General features: G+C 42.4%; 8 protein-coding genes across 8 annotated transcripts; 5 read left to right on the forward strand and 3 right to left on the reverse strand.

Annotated features, from left to right (window-relative positions):
- Nucleotides 1–300: 300 nt before the first annotated feature.
- On the forward strand, nt 301–2,027 carry SS1G_05024 (hypothetical protein; the record flags this gene model as incomplete). Its single annotated transcript, XM_001593547.1, has 5 exons — nt 301–589; nt 1,156–1,179; nt 1,418–1,459; nt 1,533–1,658; nt 1,861–2,027. The coding sequence occupies 5 exons, from the start codon at nt 301–303 to the stop codon at nt 2,025–2,027; spliced, it is 648 nt and encodes a 215-aa protein (XP_001593597.1).
- A 672-nt stretch (nt 2,028–2,699) lies between these two features.
- Nucleotides 2,700–2,867, forward strand: SS1G_05025 (predicted protein; the record flags this gene model as incomplete). The annotated part of the gene is made up of 1 exon (XM_001593548.1): nt 2,700–2,867. The coding sequence occupies one exon, from the start codon at nt 2,700–2,702 to the stop codon at nt 2,865–2,867; it is 168 nt and encodes a 55-aa protein (XP_001593598.1).
- A 42-nt stretch (nt 2,868–2,909) lies between these two features.
- SS1G_05026 (predicted protein) lies at nt 2,910–3,641 on the forward strand (the record flags this gene model as incomplete). Its single annotated transcript, XM_001593549.1, has 3 exons — nt 2,910–3,031; nt 3,148–3,230; nt 3,550–3,641. 3 exons carry the CDS (start codon nt 2,910–2,912, stop codon nt 3,639–3,641), a joined length of 297 nt encoding a protein of 98 aa, XP_001593599.1.
- Nucleotides 3,642–4,523: 882 nt separating this feature from the next.
- On the forward strand, nt 4,524–4,988 carry SS1G_05027 (predicted protein; the record flags this gene model as incomplete). The annotated part of the gene is made up of 1 exon (XM_001593550.1): nt 4,524–4,988. The coding sequence occupies one exon, from the start codon at nt 4,524–4,526 to the stop codon at nt 4,986–4,988; it is 465 nt and encodes a 154-aa protein (XP_001593600.1).
- An 861-nt stretch (nt 4,989–5,849) lies between these two features.
- On the forward strand, nt 5,850–6,995 carry SS1G_05028 (predicted protein; the record flags this gene model as incomplete). Its single annotated transcript, XM_001593551.1, has 1 exon — nt 5,850–6,995. One exon carries the CDS (start codon nt 5,850–5,852, stop codon nt 6,993–6,995), a length of 1,146 nt encoding a protein of 381 aa, XP_001593601.1.
- Nucleotides 6,996–8,307: 1,312 nt separating this feature from the next.
- SS1G_05029 (predicted protein) lies at nt 8,308–9,174 on the reverse strand (the record flags this gene model as incomplete). The annotated part of the gene is made up of 3 exons (XM_001593552.1): nt 8,308–8,340; nt 8,620–8,750; nt 8,895–9,174. The coding sequence occupies 3 exons, from the start codon at nt 9,172–9,174 to the stop codon at nt 8,308–8,310; spliced, it is 444 nt and encodes a 147-aa protein (XP_001593602.1).
- Nucleotides 9,175–9,925: 751 nt separating this feature from the next.
- SS1G_05030 (hypothetical protein) lies at nt 9,926–12,811 on the reverse strand (the record flags this gene model as incomplete). The annotated part of the gene is made up of 1 exon (XM_001593553.1): nt 9,926–12,811. One exon carries the CDS (start codon nt 12,809–12,811, stop codon nt 9,926–9,928), a length of 2,886 nt encoding a protein of 961 aa, XP_001593603.1.
- A 1,251-nt stretch (nt 12,812–14,062) lies between these two features.
- SS1G_05031 (hypothetical protein) lies at nt 14,063–17,191 on the reverse strand (the record flags this gene model as incomplete). The annotated part of the gene is made up of 4 exons (XM_001593554.1): nt 14,063–14,289; nt 14,572–15,030; nt 15,087–16,926; nt 17,009–17,191. The coding sequence occupies 4 exons, from the start codon at nt 17,189–17,191 to the stop codon at nt 14,063–14,065; spliced, it is 2,709 nt and encodes a 902-aa protein (XP_001593604.1).
- Between the last annotated feature and the right edge of the window lie 126 nt (nt 17,192–17,317).

Genomic DNA, 17,317 nt, shown 5'->3' on the forward strand with positions numbered 1-17,317 from the left:
TCCGCCCATATCACTAGTCCGCCCACTTTTTGGCCATTTCCAACTCTTCCACTTCAATACGCGTTTTATCAATAATTACTTATGGAAACTCATTCTAAAGAAGTACGAATTATCTTAGCTATTGAAGCTATTAAACTTAATCCACAATTCTCAATTCGGAAAGTGGCAAACCTTTATAATATACCTCGATCTACTTTGAGGGATAGAATTAAAGGTTGTACTAATATGGTTGATTATTGACCAAAAGGTCATAATTTGACCAAATTAGAAGAAGAAGTGCTTATCCAGTATATAATCGATATGGATGAGAGAGGGTTTGTATCTAAATTAAGTGGTGTAGAAGATATGGTGAATTATATCCTCAAATCGCGGGGTGCGAAGAAGGTTGGAAAGCTCTGGGCTCATCACTTTGTTAAACAATGCCTAGAATTAAAGATGTGTTTTAATCGCGTTTATAATTTTCAAAGAGCTCTCTATAAAGATCCCAAGCTTATTGAAGAGTGGTTTGGATTGGTATCGAATATGCAGGCGAAATATGGTATTGTCGATTCCGATTTCTATAACTTCGATGAAACCAGCTTTATGATGGGTATAATATGCCCTGAAATGGTTGTAATTAGTATTGAATGATGTGGCAGAAGCAAGGCAATGCAATCAGGCAATCGAGAATGGGCTACAGCGATTATATGTGGTAATGGAGAGGGTTGGACTATACCTCCATTCTTGGTGGTGCAAGGGCAATATCACCTTTCTAATTGGTATACCGAAAATGGTTTTTCTGTAGATTAGGCTTTTAAACCTACTTCTAATAGATGGATGAATAATGAGACAGGCCTAGAATGATTAAAGCATTTCGATAAACATACTATTTGTCAAAGGAAGGGCAAATATCGAATGCTAGTATTGGATGAGTACGAAAGTCACGAATCAATATCTTTTCAATCATATTATAAGTCAAATGATATTATATACCTTAGATTACTATTATATTCAAGTCATTTAATTCAACTATTCGATGTTGGGTGTTTTGGCATACTTAAATGTTCATATGGTTGTCAAATTGAAGGATTTATTAAAGCTTATATCAATTATATCATTAAGGTTGAATTCTTTATAGCCTTCAAAGTTGTATATTTACAATCATTTACTATTCAGAATATGAAAGCTGGTTTTCGAAGAGTAGGTCTAATACCATTCGATCCTCAATCTATATTCTCAAAACTAGATATTAGAATTCGTACTTCTATCCCTTTATCTACCTTCTTGGAACTTACCAATTCCTGGATCTCTCAAATCTCTCATAATCCAATTGAGGTTCTCTTACAATCGACTTTAATAAAAGCTCGAATAGCTCGTTATCAATCAAGCTCTCCTACACCTATATTTGAGATTGTATAAGCTTTAACTAAGGGTACAGAGAGATTAGCATATGAGAATACACTTTTAAATGCTGAGAATCGTATGCTTCGAAGAGCAAATGAGGCATTAAGTAAACGTCGATATACTAAAAAAAATTCAACTATATAATGAAGGAGTACTTACTGGACAAGAAGCTGAAGATATATTATCACAACAAGAGGTTGATAATCAGATTCAACACGACGAGCGTCAAAATGGGGGAAATCCTAATGGGGAATCATCCACTAGTCGATGCTGTAGTAAGTGCGGAAAGACTAGTCATAATTCAAGAACTTGTCAAAATGATATAATAGATCCTAGATTATTAGATTCTTAATAGTTTGAATCAATTCAATAAGTTATGATTGATTAATTAGAATTTGAAGTGGTTAAATGGTCAAAAAGTGGGCGGACTAGTGATATGGGCGGACTGCTGATAAACCACGTTATATTGTATTCCAGTTAATGCACATTATGGCGAGTCGAAGTCGAATTCGCTGATTTCATTTTCGAGAAGCAAGAAAGTCGTATATAGAAAGGTCCTCAAAGATAAGCAAGTCATAAAAGATGTAAATTACAGTTTTCGAGTTATTTATGTGGGTGTTGATTGCTTAGAGACGAACTGTTAATCCGATGGTGAAGGTGGAAAATGGATGACTAATCAAGCAAAACGGGAACACGTACCAAACAAAATCTCCATACCGAGGTGCTTGCATGTTCAAACCCGATGGAAACAACGAAAATCATTCCCTCATTGCCTAAGATAATCTTGATAATGTCGATTTCATTGATCCGCCTCCGACTTCAACCAATTTTGTGCAAAACAGGCTGTTTATTCCCTCACAAGTAGATCTAGTGGGTGGCAATGGGCCGATAGAAAGAACAAGTCCAGTCCACTGAATTGGTGCAGAAACAAAATACGGAGAAATAATTCTAAATACGTCTGGAAATGGTCAAACCGAGAAACGGGGAAATACCTGTCTTTTTGAGCTGGATTCTGCAGATACAATGAAACTTCTCATTCGCCAGATGTGTCGAACTTCACATCTGCATGTTTGGGAGGTTCCTAGGCGATCCGCTCGTATATTGTCTATATGCAGGGCTCAATGCATATTCGAGTGTCAATCTGCTAGAAGTGACTGATAAAGTGCAGATAAGTCTGAGGGGGCATAATCTCAGAGCGCTGGCAGAATTGGGTTTGCGAGGGGGCCAACGGTAGCTCATGCTGGACAAGAGAAGTTTGGTTCTAGAACCCCTGGAACCATCTGCTGTGTCGATAATGGTTTTATATGGAAAGTCCTATGGCTATTTGTAAAGCTATTCGATGGAAATTGGGCGATCTTGTGATTCATGGGGTAAAGGATATTCCGGGGAAATGTGGGGAACACCGTATGGCAGGGTCATCGTTCAGTGATGGCGAGATTAAGGAAACGGCAGCCAAATCACTCATGGGTCTTACACTGTCCTAATTTTCCATAGGGGGCGGAGAAAGCTCTTCATGTTGCCCGAAAATGCCATGTAAAGAATATCAGGATGCCAAAGCCTTGGGGACAGAGGAGACGCGAAAGATACGAGCTTTTGTTCAATGGCCATCATGGAGTGCGGTGTACCGTATTTGTTTTCAGACGCGGATGTCTGTAGCTAGAATATAATCTGGAGCAAGATATATTGGAAACTCAAGCTGTTGGTCTCATCAACAGTAGCGGATCTATCTCCCACTTGCTTCGGAAATTCTCTATGCCATTCCAGATACTTGGGGACAGATATCATATCCTTTTATCCTAATGTGGATATCAGCTGTGCGAGGCGTAGTCCAGCCACTTTCGCCGAGTGTCTTGAAATTGGGGTTGCTGAAATATTCATCTAATATGCCATCAATGGGAATGGTGCTATTCCTAGCCTGCGATTGCTACCGTAAGCCAAAAAAAAAAAAGTTGCCATTTCAGATCGCTGATTTCTGCGTATGAGCCATCTCACCATATTCTAGAACACAAGCCAGGCCATGTGTCTAAATATGGGGACGGAATTATTACAGTTTAAGGTGAATAGTAAATGAGACACAAGTGATATGCTATGCTAAACTTGAATTAGAGTGGCGTTTCGAAGTGTTTCTCATATGGATCCACCTGATGGACTGCTTCGATTCAACAGTGAAGACAAACAACAACGTTGCTGATCAATGGGACTGGCACATGGAAGGCGGTGTTGGAAACTTGGGAATAGCTTATACAGAGCCCAGCTAATCCCTAGAACACTCAGTCTTCCCTGAAACACGATTAAAATTGATGAGTATGGACGCATGACAAAAGGGTCCTTTCAGGCACCTCTTAGGCGAATTTCGCAATGAAAGAAATATAATGCCACCCGGATGAGGAGCCATTAGCTCAGTCGTTAGTGACTTCATGGCTCTATTGCAGGCCTTGCCGGGAATCAAAGATATCTGAATTCGGCTCGCTGCATTAGCTACTAGCCAAATGGTAATAGCAGGTTTACGAGTCTTATGAACCGGATTTCAACGGTCACCATTCTAGGAACTCAGTCTCAGCCAACATGTGATTGGGTCCCTACGTTACTCTTGGATCAACAACCAAAAGAAAAACGATTGTACGCGGAGCATGCATTGTAGTCGGAACTTAACAATTTATTACTCAGAAGTCTGGCACCGTCGACTTAGCTATCTCCTTGCTTTGAACGTCGGTACTTTGGTAGTTCCTTCGTTTCCGTCACGCACTGAATAATCTTGGTATGGCGGCATATACTTTTACGGGAAGTGGCGTGACTTTTCAACATATGATGAGTGCTTATGTCCTTGAATTCAATTTCGGTTAGGAAAGGGTTAGCAATGTTTTCGGAGTGGTCATGAGATTTTATTGTGGCTGCAGAAATTCAAATTAAGCAAATTAAATCAATGTTCTAGCGAATATTATCCAATCATTTTGTTTCTTAGCTTTAATATAGTTGATCCGAGGCAACAACCTTTGTTATGACCTGATTTCGATTTCGTCATAACCTCTCACCAAGCCATTTCTGCAATTCTTTGTCTTCGAAAAATTACTTCTACAGCACGAACTTTTCACACTTGTTCCATCTACTCAAGAATCCAAAAGCCCTGATACTCAAGCAGAATGTCTTCAGATTCAGATACTACTCCAATGCCCACTGGCTCTTCCAATACTCAAGGAGAGACCATACCCGGTGATTTCACCTCAGCCGAAAGGGTCAAGCCCTTGCAAGCTGACGTTCACCGACTCAAAGTCGGCGATGAACATCGTGACAAACCAATTTCTACACCTGGCAGCAGGAAAGTCGAAACTGGTAGCGAGGGTAATGGCACTGCGGAAACAGCCAGTCCTAACGAGGACACGCGCGCGAAACAAAAAAGCGATGAGGATAACAGAAGTGATGAATCGTGGGAGGAGGTGAAGAATGAGAGTACTCAAGCTACGGGAGAAATAGAACAGGATAGCAGACCGGTGTGGATGGGTCACAGTGCAGAGGAGAGTGCGACACAGGAGGAGGGGTCGGGAGAGGATATTGCACCGGAGTTTCGACCAAGGACGCCGAGACCTTACACTTTGCATGGTGAATGATCGAGAGAATCAGGATTGTGACAAAAATGGTGAGGGTGGTATTAGGTCGTCAGGTAATAGTGGTATCAATGCGCAAGGTTATTTTGAAGGAGTCATTTAATTTTTTGCTGTCAGCGTATTCATCTGAGCGACGAGATCCCCTTCTTGCAGGAATTGTTCACGGCGTTCGGCAGCTATAGCGAAATGGAATAGCAATCATGCTCTTGTTTATGTTTTTGAAGTTATTCAAACATTGTCTCTGAAGCAAGAACACGGCGCAAGTCGGGGCTGAAAGTTGTCGATTCACACTATTTGCATGGCGAAAAATACCTAGTTCCTCATGGCCATCAAAACATTGAAATTATTGAGTTGTAGCGTAGCTATGAAACTCTTGCAAACTGTTGTCATTAATTGAATGAACAAAGACATCCCATTGATTCGGTTTGGTTCTCAGTATTTACCATTTTGGAAGTAACAAGTCACTGTCAAGCAAATTGAGAACTCAAAACAGAAACCCTGTTATACTCGCACCTTCCCATGTGAATGCTAACATATGTCTATTTCTTCTTACAACAACAAATCTATCCTTCTCTCATTATATTATCAATATCATTTACATCATCAATCCCCGTTTTCCTATTGCTTGTAATTGAAATAATTTCCTGTCACTCACTTACCCTTGCAAATCTTATCTCAAGCTGTATTTGTATCCTAAAATCTCATCCACAACAAGACTTTATCTCTACTCAAATCTGTATTCACCCGATTCAAGAAGCTGTCATCAAGCAATAGCGAGATTGTAAGAATTGATTGTTCGTTCTTTCGTGGACGCTTCTCTTTCGGATCCTCGACTTTTCATAGAGAACACAATTAGCCACAAATATGGCAAGAAAAGAGAAGTCTCAGACTTCGGAGGAATGTAGACAGAAGTTCCTTGCAGTCATGGCAGCCAAGCCTGCAGTACCGTTATCCCAATTAACGGACCCCATGAGATTCCCGATTATATCAACTCCGGCACCTGTCCGACCTGCATCTTTCCGTTCAAGCTCGATTTCAAGTGCAAGTTCATGCCCGGGCATAAGATCAAAGTGTTTGAGTGACTCCGACCAGGCAACAGATATTGAATACAACTCTGATGTCAAGCCTTTGCATTCTGGCAACCGCAGAGCCGGAACAGAGATTGTAAAAGGCAAGTTAGAGACAGAGTCTTTGCGGAATTGCAGTCGAAGCGCCGGAAAAGAGCTTGCTGGAGACTCCACTTATCGTATGGAGAGTGCATATCTTCCAAGCCCTGTCTCTTATGCCTCTTTCGGGTTTGATTATCGCAACCGAGTCACCCTCACGCACTTTCCAGAGAAAATTAAAGACGGTATTCGAAGTCTTTTGGACAAGGGCTGGGAACAGGGCATACAAAAAGAGGGGCCATGTAATGAAGAGGATAGTTACTTCTTCAAACTCAAAATGAGACCATTCAGCAGTGGAAACACATATGTGTCAACTCGCATGACGCGCAACATGATTGCGTATCTAGCATCCGAGTCTTGGTTGGCACAACCCGTCCCATCGATCTTAAACCCTTACGACACGTTGAACTTCCGAAAATCTCCAGAGCCTTTCCCAAAGTGTTATTGGCTTGCCATGACATACGGACATGCAGGCAAGTGGCGTCTAAAAGACGTGTTGAGTTTGTTGGGAGGAGCAGACGAGCTCATTGACACTGTCCGACTCACTTTGCAAGAAATGAACCTTATCTCCAAGCTCAAGAAGGAGCACGTCGATACTGCAAAAAATTGGCACCAGTTCTGTATCAAAGGAACTTTTCTTCGTGCAGGTACCCAGGCAAAGAAGAAGAAGATGATATTGAGAATTTTGGAAAGGCTGGAGGAACGTGGTTGGGTCTTATATATTGGCTATCATCGAGTTTTTCACGCTGGCACTGATTATGAGCATAAAGTGGGGACTTGGCTTTGTGTGAAGAGCCGTGAATGGACGCCAACTGATCCAGTGAAGATTTCCTGGTCAATTTGATTTGAGTGGAGTTGGGGTTTTGTTTATAGTGTGTGGTTGAAGAACACCTAGGAATACAAATTCATACTTTTCACTGATCATATACTGCATGCATGTGACTTCTAATTGAAGCCAGTCTCCAATGAGAAGCATTCTTATTGGTCATGCCAGTGAAAATTGACCAGTCAACCTCCAATTATATGTCCAATTTGCACAAGGTCTACAGGATAATCTACAAGGTAGAAAAATAAAAACATGTAAATAGAAGAACCTCATACTTTCAAAACCCACATCTACTTACGAATCCATCATAGTAGCCAATCCCAAAGTGTTGCAGTTGCTTCACCCCGTATCGAAAAGCATTGAAACGCCACAACTAGAATCAACGGCCTGTTCTGGTTGACTTTCTTTCAATATCATCTGCTAGAGTATCAGCTTGAAGTAATATGTCATTATGTGATCATTAACCTAGAGAAAGTTAATCGGTCGTCAGATTGCAGTTGGTTGAAAAATGATCATGGTCTCGTTATTATGTAGGTATTATTCATACAGACAGTAACAAACTAAACTTTTCTCATCTAGACACTCTTCAACTATTATAGATTCCACGGACTGTTACGAGGTTTGCCGTCTAGATCACGTGGAAGTGCTCTAGGCTCTCGAGGTGGTTTATAACTAGGTGTCAAGCAGGGACTTAAAGTAATGACAATAATGATATGCAATTTGTAACTAATAGTAGAGTATATTAAATGATTGATCTTGAACACGAAGCTCTATACAAAGGAAATCATCTTGATTATATAGACCTTCGTCCTCCATTGGATCTTTTAGATCCTGAGAGTTTATGGATCTACGATTCATATAGACCTATGATTTGTATCCCTGAATATGCAGGGTCCATCATGTGACTTGGATCAGACTATATGTCCAAGCTTGCTAAAGGTGGGGAGATCCTACGAACCGATTACCATACAATTTTGTATGTGAATCGGTTTGCTTTTCCACGGGGTCTGAGCTCATATGTGTTACGACGGGCTACACAGCTACCAAGACATGTGATCACAAATGATCAGTAGTGATCATTAAGGATCACTAAGGATCACGATGTAGGTGATCACTGGTGATCATGAAGGATCACCAGTGATCATAGAAGCATGAAGGACTATATAATCAAGATGGATTTCCTTTGTATAGAGCTTCGTGCTCAAGATCAATCATTTAGTATACTCTACTATTAGTTACAAATTGCATATCATTATTGTCATTACTTTAAGTCCCTGCTTGACGCCTAGTTATAAACCTACTTCGAGAGCCTAGAGCACTTCCACGTGATCTAGACGGCAAACCTCGTAACATCCACCACTCTCTAACCTCTAATCACCACCTCCTAATTAACCACTAATACTCACCTACTCCGCACTTTCTCCCCGAGGCATCTTACACCACATCCTATGTCTCGCTCTCCAATCCACTTTCTGACACTGCGCACCACAATACCACGTAGCCCTACATCTGGCACAATTTTTAAGATTCTCTCTCTTGGACTTGATATTTGCGCTGCCGAGTGAGCACTTATTACAGTATATCCGATTAGATTAGCTTCTCTCTCCAGAATAGTTAGTGCGGAAGATATAAAGATACTTACGTTGAAATTTGAACATATCATACTATTTGGATTTCTTTCGCGAGCAGCCTTTGCTCTTACCATATCACCCTTAATTTCCCATAGTTGACCAAGATTATCCCGGGTACAAGCTGCGTCGAAATCATCGATAGCTACAGCATCACCAAAAACCATTGCATTAGCATTTCTTCTTTCCTGTCTTTCTCCTTCTCATACTCATTCTGCACCCCCTTCCCCCCTGGCCCCCTAAAAAATCAAAATCAAAAACCAAAACCAAAAATAAAAATCAAACATACCCCCTCTAACCGCATCAGCACCCTCCAAAAACCTCCTCACATCCTCCCATCTCCCCTCCATCTTCAAATACAACTCTCCAAGCGCATTTTTCGAAAGAGCACTCTGAATCGACTCATCACCCGTACTTTCAATTTTTAACTGGAGAGATTGCAAGAATAATTTTTCGGCGCCGGTAAAATCGCCGCTGGCTTCGAGTTGATTGGCTTGGTTGTTGAGTTGGGCTGCTTTCATTAGTGCTGTGGCGCTGTTGCCTTTATTGTTGTGGATGAAGATAGGCATATTGTGTGTTGGGGATTGGGAATGGGATTGTGATTGTGATTGTGGTTGTGGTTGTGGTTGTTGTTTTTTTGTTTTGCGGTTTGTGGTTGAGATGGATGGATGGATGGAGAAGTTGATGATTTCTTTTAAAGAGCTTGGGAAATTAAAATTGACGAACTTAGCTTGCAGTGAATCTCCCATGAAGGAATAAATGTGTTGTGAAAAGATTGAACGCAACGCGTGTGAAGCGGGAGATATTTTCGCATGAAAGCGTGACCCCCGTAGAATTCAATTGAGAAGCCAAAGACTTAAGTATTGAGATGAAATCATTGAAAAAAAAAGGTGAATATCGTAGCAAAGGGGGGCTAATCAGAGGCTGGGACCTTTATATGTAGGCAATAGAGGCTGATACAAAAGATCTAGAGTTGTACAAGCAAACAAGCAAATCATTAGTGGAAGAGAGCAGAAGGAAACATAGACTGATCAAACATTTAGCTTCCTTTCATAGTGCAGTAATATGATCTTAGCTGTAAGATACTATTCTATCCTTAAATAGTGAGTTAGTTTTTCAGAGACGGTATAAGCTTCATTTCAAAAAAAGAAAAATGTAATGCAATCACAAAGCCTAAACAATACGTATACCTGTAAATAATAAATGTAATTCTTCTAAAATTCTCTGCGACTTAATCGTCACAACAAAACTTATATCCAATTCTAGTTCTAGGTACAACACCATCCCCAACACTATTTTCACACCTTCTTTCTACTCCCATCACAAAGATCCCGTAACCCTCAAATCCCTTGAACTAGCACCCACTCTAATGGTAAAAGTTCCCTCGGTAGGCATAATCCAATGCTGCCTCACCACATCCCAATAGCTCAAATCTCTCCTCGTCAAGTCAAACTTAACTGTTTTCGTTTCTTCCTTTTCTAATTCGACTTTCTCAAATCCTCTCAAGACCCTAACTGGAAAATCTACATTCGCAGCCTCCCCACCAATTTTATCGTATTCGAGATATAGCTGTGCTACTTCTTTACCAGTGAAACTACCAGTATTTTTGATGTCGACCGACACAGTGGCGTAAACAGTCCAGAGGTCGGGATTACCGCCCTCATCTCCACCAGCGGGCGATGGAATTTGTTCGATGTTATAACCTTCTGGGTATGGGTATTTTCCGTGCTTAATATCCGAGACTTTTTCAATATATGGGTAGATAAATTTAGATAGCTTCCTGAAATTTGATGGAAATAGCGCTTCGCTGGGGTCTGGAATCTTATCATCGAAAGCAGGTGGGGTAATTGCATCTGGACGAGCGGCAGGGAAAGATGACTTGGGCAAAACTGCATCAACCTTGAGGTTCGAATATTCGAAAGTAGTATAAGAAAGTCCGAAGCCAAACTCAAATGTAGGGTCTAGATTATATTTGTCAAAGTGGCGATAATCAATGTATAATCCTTCGGTAAAGTTCTGCTGTGGAACAAGGCCATTTGGATAATACAAAACTTGACCACCAGGGCCATAATCCTCGAGAGATTTCCCGATAGTGTATGGTAGCTTGCCACTTGGATTGACATTACCAAGAAGGATGTCAGCGATTGCATTTCCACTCTCTTGCCCTGGAAGATTTGCCATCAGTACAGCCTTAACTCCTGGAAGATTAATCCATCCATCCATAACAACTGGCCCGACAGCATGGACGACAACGATTGTGCTACCCTTCCCTCCTCCACAACCTTCAGCGACTTGCTTCACAAGCTTGTCACCTCCATGTTGTAGATTCAGGTCATTGCGGTCACCACGGATGCCTTCATAGGCAATATATCCTTCTCCCGCATCAGAATTAACGAAGACGATGCAAATATCTTGATCTTTGATGATTGCAGGAGCCTCTTGTAACGGAGGTGAATTTGTGGGGAAGTCTGTAATGTAGACATGTTCCGTGCTGAACGATTTCTTCAGTGCTGATATTGGAGAAATCAAGTAAGGAAATTCAACCGCGCCGGAACCCCACCCGGAGCCTAAAGTACCTTTGTTGCAACCTCTATCTGCGCACACATTTGGACCATCACCTTCTCCTGCATCCTCGCCAAAAATTCCAATTCTGTATACAAGTTCATGCTTTTCCTCCGAGCTCCAGCCATTTTTATTCAGAGGTAGTAAGTTGTCTTCGTTCTTCAATAGCACGGTTCCCTCTGTGGCCACTTGACGTGCTATGATCGAATGTGCTTCGGCTCCCGAGCCTTGGACATTAATAAACTTGTTGACAACTTTCTCATCCTTATCATCGGGGCTACCGGCATTAACATATCCCTTCTCTTCATTAGTCCACGAGGAAAAGTTAGGACCCTCGCCATCAAATTTTGTTTTATCATCTTGGCCTAACTGATACCAGGACGCTACAATTCTCGTCACCATATCATTGAGTCTCGAAACAGGTAATGATCCGTTCAGGACTGCTTTACTTAGCTCAGGACCCCATAATGATTTACCATTGTCCCAAATGAGGCCATCTCCTGGCATGGTCATGTCGAGTCCTGCAAGTGCACTTGCTACACCAGATCTCTGTGCAAGCCAATCCGATTGAACAAACCCTTGAAATCCAAGTTCATCCTTCAAGATGCCATTGAGGAGCTTTGAATTTCCACAAGAGTATGAATTGTTCACCATTTGGTAACTGCACATAACACTAGCTACTCCAGCTTTAACACCGTCTCCGAAGGGCCAGCCATACAATTCATGAAGGGAGCGATCGTCAATGTTAGATGACATAGCATTGGGAAGACCCCATTCATAACTTTGTCTGAAATGTTCTTGCTCATTCCCAATAAAATGCTTGATTGTAGCGATAACGCCTTCTTCTTGAATTCCTTTTATGGTTTGCGCTGCTGCAATACCTTGGAGATATGGATCCGTGCCGAATCCTTCCCAGTTTCTTCCACCAGCGGGCATACGACCCAATGGACCAACACAAGGTCCCAAGAGCACATTTATTCCCTTCAATCGAGCTTCTTGACCATGTGCCTTGCCTCGTTTGTACATCAATTCCTTATTGAATGTTGCTCCAACAGTAATACCTGCTGGGAAAGCCGTCGCATTATCGGCAAATCTTAAACCTAAAGGACCATCCTGTAATGCAAGACCAGGAAAACCTACATTCAATGCAGGTGCAGTATTGCCGACAGCGAGTCCCATTTGCCATCCAGTGCCTGTGGTGATGTTCACCTTTTCCGGCAATGTCATTTTCTCGACCAATGCGGCGGCTTTCTTATAGCTTTCGCTCCATTGTGATACTGTGCCTCCAGGTGGTGTTGGATACCATGGCGGCGATAGTCCAGTCGCGGGTGCTTTCTTGTATAACCAAACCCCTCCTCCTGCAAGAACCGACCAAATGACTACTCCGACGACTAATGTTATTATCAGACATTTTGACCTTCGAGCGAAGATATGTCGTAGGTTATTCAGTAGAGTGCTGGCTTTGTATGCGGAAACCGAAGCTTGATGACGGTTCGTATCGAGGTGATCAGTCGCGTCGATATCAGATTCCTCGGAATGTCGATAGGTATCTTCGAATGATTTACGAATTGGAGTTCGTCCATTATCCTCATAATCTCGTAGAAGCCCCTCACGACTCTGATTTGCTTCCTTACGACGATCCATCGTCGCTGAATGGCTGGATTGATTCAATGCAGGTTTGTGTAGCTAACTCAGGTTGAACTGTGCTTCTCAGCTCCAAGTGTATGGTATCCGGAATGATGTCATTTAAAGCTGCAGTCAGATAGAGAAATAGAAAATGAACAAGTTCATCAATTCATGAGATTAATCATGAGATTTCAGAGAAAGAACAAGTGAAATATCAATCGAGACAACCTACACAAGGTCAATAAATACCTATTGGGTCGGAGCTGCACCAGTGCTATGGAAGCTCTGTTGTCTATCACGGACGGAAGCTTAGGTAGCATCCCCGGTCGGATATTTACTGGGGCTGATTTGGCAAACAATTCAGGCAAAATCAAAACCGATCAATCCTGCAGTTTCTCATATACTTTATATCAAATCATGTATTAAAATAAGCAAATAAACAAACGAACGCCTAGTTGCAGAGGTATCAGAAAATTTGATAGGGTCATCGAAGAAAAGAATGCTCCACTCCCGTGAGGACATCCCCGGTGAGCTTTGACCAAATTCTATTTCCCCCCTCTTTTCAAACCCACCAACAAATCCCATCCCATCCCCTCCCCCAAAGTTCTTCTTATCACAGCGACAATTCACTCAAACGTACCTACCTAAACCTTTTCACCCCGACAAACTCCAATCATCAATGTATGCCTAACCCTACCTTTACACCTTACCCTGGTAGACAACATTAGCTACCCAAGAACATGATCATAACCACCTCCTAACCTCACCTATCAATACCCTATATCAACATCAATATCAGCATCAACCACACAACCTGCAGAGCCCAACCGCATATACATGCTTCACAAGGGCTACGCATCAGCAGTCGTCAAGAAATTTCGTAATCTCATTAATATCCATCTAACACAATAACATAAAAATAGGTGAACACTCCACATGAAAAGTCATAAAATGTATATATACTCATTCATTCATACATCCATCCATCCATCCATTAAGTACCATAAACTAATTGCCTAAACGGCGGGTATCACTTAACATTCCATAAAAAAAACAAATAAGGACACGCAACACAACACAACACAACACAACACAACACACCGTGCATAAACATCATGAAAGATATCCCATGCGGACTGTCCTCCCCATCCCAACCTGTCCCATCACATATATCCCATCACATATATCCCATCATATCCGGACCCCTATGCATAGAAATCACTCTGTCCTTTACAAAGTATACGAATCTGCTACCCCGTCGCCTTACAACTAAACCCTCACCACGACCTCCCACCCCAACGCACCAGCCTCTCTAATAGCACAAGCCAGACATCCTCTCCCTCTCCTACTAACCAGAGCATTCCATCCTCTTTCCGCACATAACGCTCTGGCTAACATTTCCGCATCACTGCCAAATTCTTTTTTATTCCTACTCTGGGTTTCCCCGCTGACTTCACTACTCATCGCATCACTCACATCCTCTGCATCCGCATCATCTGGAGGTGACGGTGGCAGTATCAGCGTACTATTACAGTCAATTACTAGGACCTTTCGTATGTTACTCGTGGTAGTGTGGGCGCTCGATTGTATGGGTGGAGAGCCTTCGATTGGCGATATAGGTGGGGATAGAAGTAGGGAAGAAAGAGATTTAGAGGCGGGAGATGTCAGGATATGATGTAGGGGTATGATTGTGTAAGTGAAAGCTTTATGAAGGGGGTGACCTATTCTCTATTAATTTCCCAAGGTACATGATACAGAGAAAGAACGCAAATACATACCCATATCTGAATTAGGGACTTCACCATCCTCACCACCGCCCTGCAATTGAAATAATGGGCTTGTAGGAGATTTCAGTACTTCGATGCTGTGAGACTTGACACATGGATGAGCAGTGACGAAATGCACATCATGAGTAAGAGCAACATTGATTTCCCTTTTCTCATCCCCATCAAGATCCATTAAGAATCTCATCATTGCAGAGTATGTTTTAATACTTGGCGCTGTAGTTACATCTGTTTCTGAGGTCGGTTCTTCTTCAGTAGGGGTCATCTCATCAGAGTCGACAGCAAAAAGATCTAGCGACTCGAAAATGATCGATGGAGGATGTAAAACCGGCGCGTCGTAAACTGCTACAAAATCACCTGGAAGTATTGATGATGGATCCGCTCCGCCAATAACACTTCCATCTCTTTCGATGACAGTCTTCTGCAGAATCCTGGGAATTTCGGTTGTAGAATCTATCGCTTCATTGTTAGTCGGTGCATTGATCGAATTCTGAAAGGGCAGGTCTTACTTTCCTGTGATGCTGGCTCTACATCAATATTGACCCAAGCTTCGCCAGAAATACCCCTAGGTTTGACTTTCGAGGATATCCAACCCATGCATTCAGACGAGTCCTTACCAGCAGCCAAAACTCGACCAACTATACATGCCGTGCTCCAGAAGCTTCTTTCACCAAATACAAACCCGCCATACAAGTTGGCCTCGTCTCCTAGCTTCGCGACTGCAGCATCGTCATTTTCTAGTAATGTTGAGATCAAGAAATGGCACAAGCCTTCACCAGGTAGCATAAGTCCACTAATGTAAGAATTGGACAACCATCCGGATGAATTCATTAGTGCAGACATTCTCTGTGTTGATCTTGCTAAACCTCGTCGCGAAACAGGTCTTTGGCTCATGAAGTAAGATGACTTTTGTGTCGAAACAGACATAGGTGTTCCAGAAGCAGGAGTATTCTGAGAACTTTCCGTTATGAATATATCATTAGATAATACCTTTCCGGTCAATTTATCCAAATGGGGCCATTTCAACTTCTGGGCAAAGTGTACTAGCCCGGTCAATTGTCGATTTTCATGGCGTCCTCGAAACTGAAACGTTTGAACGCTTTCTTGTGGTGCACTATCATCGACAGAAGTTGATGTTCCAGTTAATGTTGCTAACCATCCAGAAGGCTTCCTTTCGGGAATGACTTCGGACACACTCTGCTCGATGCGGATATTCTCGAGCCAAGATCGTGCTAAAATAAGTGACCATTTGACACTGGATGTCATGCTCTTTTCAAGTTTCTTGACGTCAGCAGGTTTGGCAGGCTCCAAACCATTATTGATATTTTGAGACACTGTATCGAGTCGCAATAACAATTCACACGAAAGCAGTATTTGCAACAACAGCCAATACTTCTGGTCCTCAGATTCATTGGTTGTCTCGCTATTGGTAGAAAAGTCATCCCCCAGGTCAGTTTCGAGCGGCTGGCCCCACAGTATCTGTCCCAGACGAATTCTCCATTCAACGGAGCTAAAATCAATCCAAATATTAGGAGTAGCTAGAACCTTCACAAGAACCTCAATTTGAACCTGCAAACTGTAAGGATCATCCGCGTCAGTAACCCTAGAAGGAGGAAATAGGATCTGCGTGAATAGTTCTGAATATAACTCGACAGTCGTCCGCATATGCATCAGGCCCTCATGGTATGAGGTGCCAATATTCATGAGATGTTCGTAAATAGAGTGCTCTTCGAGAGGTCTGATTCCATCCTTGCCATTTAAGAATTCTCTTCGTCTAAGAAATAGTGAAAAAGGGCCAGAATCAGGTAATATCTCCTCCGGTTCTTCTAGCGCATCGGCAACACCTAGCTCTAAAGCCGCTTGATATCCCACAGTTCCTCTCTCCATGCCTTGCATACTAAGCATACTCGGCCGTTCGCGGCATCTTGGCATAAACCAGGCACGCGGTTGTTTCCCAGTATCCTCCACGCCTTCCAAACTTATCGGAGCTTCTCTCGTGATATGCGGCCACGCTGTGACACATCCCCATGCCTCGTCTTGTATTTGCACATGATCCGATAGATCTCGTATCTGCACAGTCGAATCCCAAGGGAAAGCTACTAAAGGATGTGGTGCGCCTGTGTGATGGCCTTCGGATCGCGCATAAAACTGGGGAGCCCCGGAGAATAGCTCATGAAGCTCTTGATCAGTAAGAGGTGATATTATCCTATCGAGCTTTTTGGAAGGTCTCGAAGGTATCGCTGTTAGGGATGCAGACTCCTTGATTGATGGCGGTGGAGGCGGAAGAGGTTTGTTATGATTCGACATGGGACTTGAAGGTTGATTTGAGGAAGTTGGGGTTGGAACTATCTAAATAAATGGCGGGTAACATCAGCGGTGTCCCAAGAAATTGCTCAAGAGCCACAGATGAAAGAACGGAAAAGTAAATTACCACGGCCTGTTCTTTCTCCCGCTTGTCTCGAGAGGAAGCACTAGAGATTTTAAAAAGTTTGCGAAGGAAATTACGCTTCGATTTTCTTTGTACCTTCTCTGGAGTAACGCTTAGACTCAAGCTCGTGCGGTTATCATTTTGACTTTCCCTTCGACGCTTCAAGAGGGAAGATAGTGAAGGCATCTTGGGAAGTGAAAAGAAAAGCTGGCGTCTAGTAATATATTAATGGTCATCAGATCGATCAGCATGCAGCAAACGCGATTGGGTATAGCAGAAGATAAATGTAAGAAAGCAATAGAATTGGACACA

This window comes from Sclerotinia sclerotiorum, genomic scaffold, assembly GCF_000146945.2.
Source record: "Sclerotinia sclerotiorum 1980 UF-70 scaffold_6 genomic scaffold, whole genome shotgun sequence".
In the NCBI taxonomy this organism is placed as follows: Eukaryota; Fungi; Ascomycota; class Leotiomycetes; order Helotiales; family Sclerotiniaceae; genus Sclerotinia; species Sclerotinia sclerotiorum.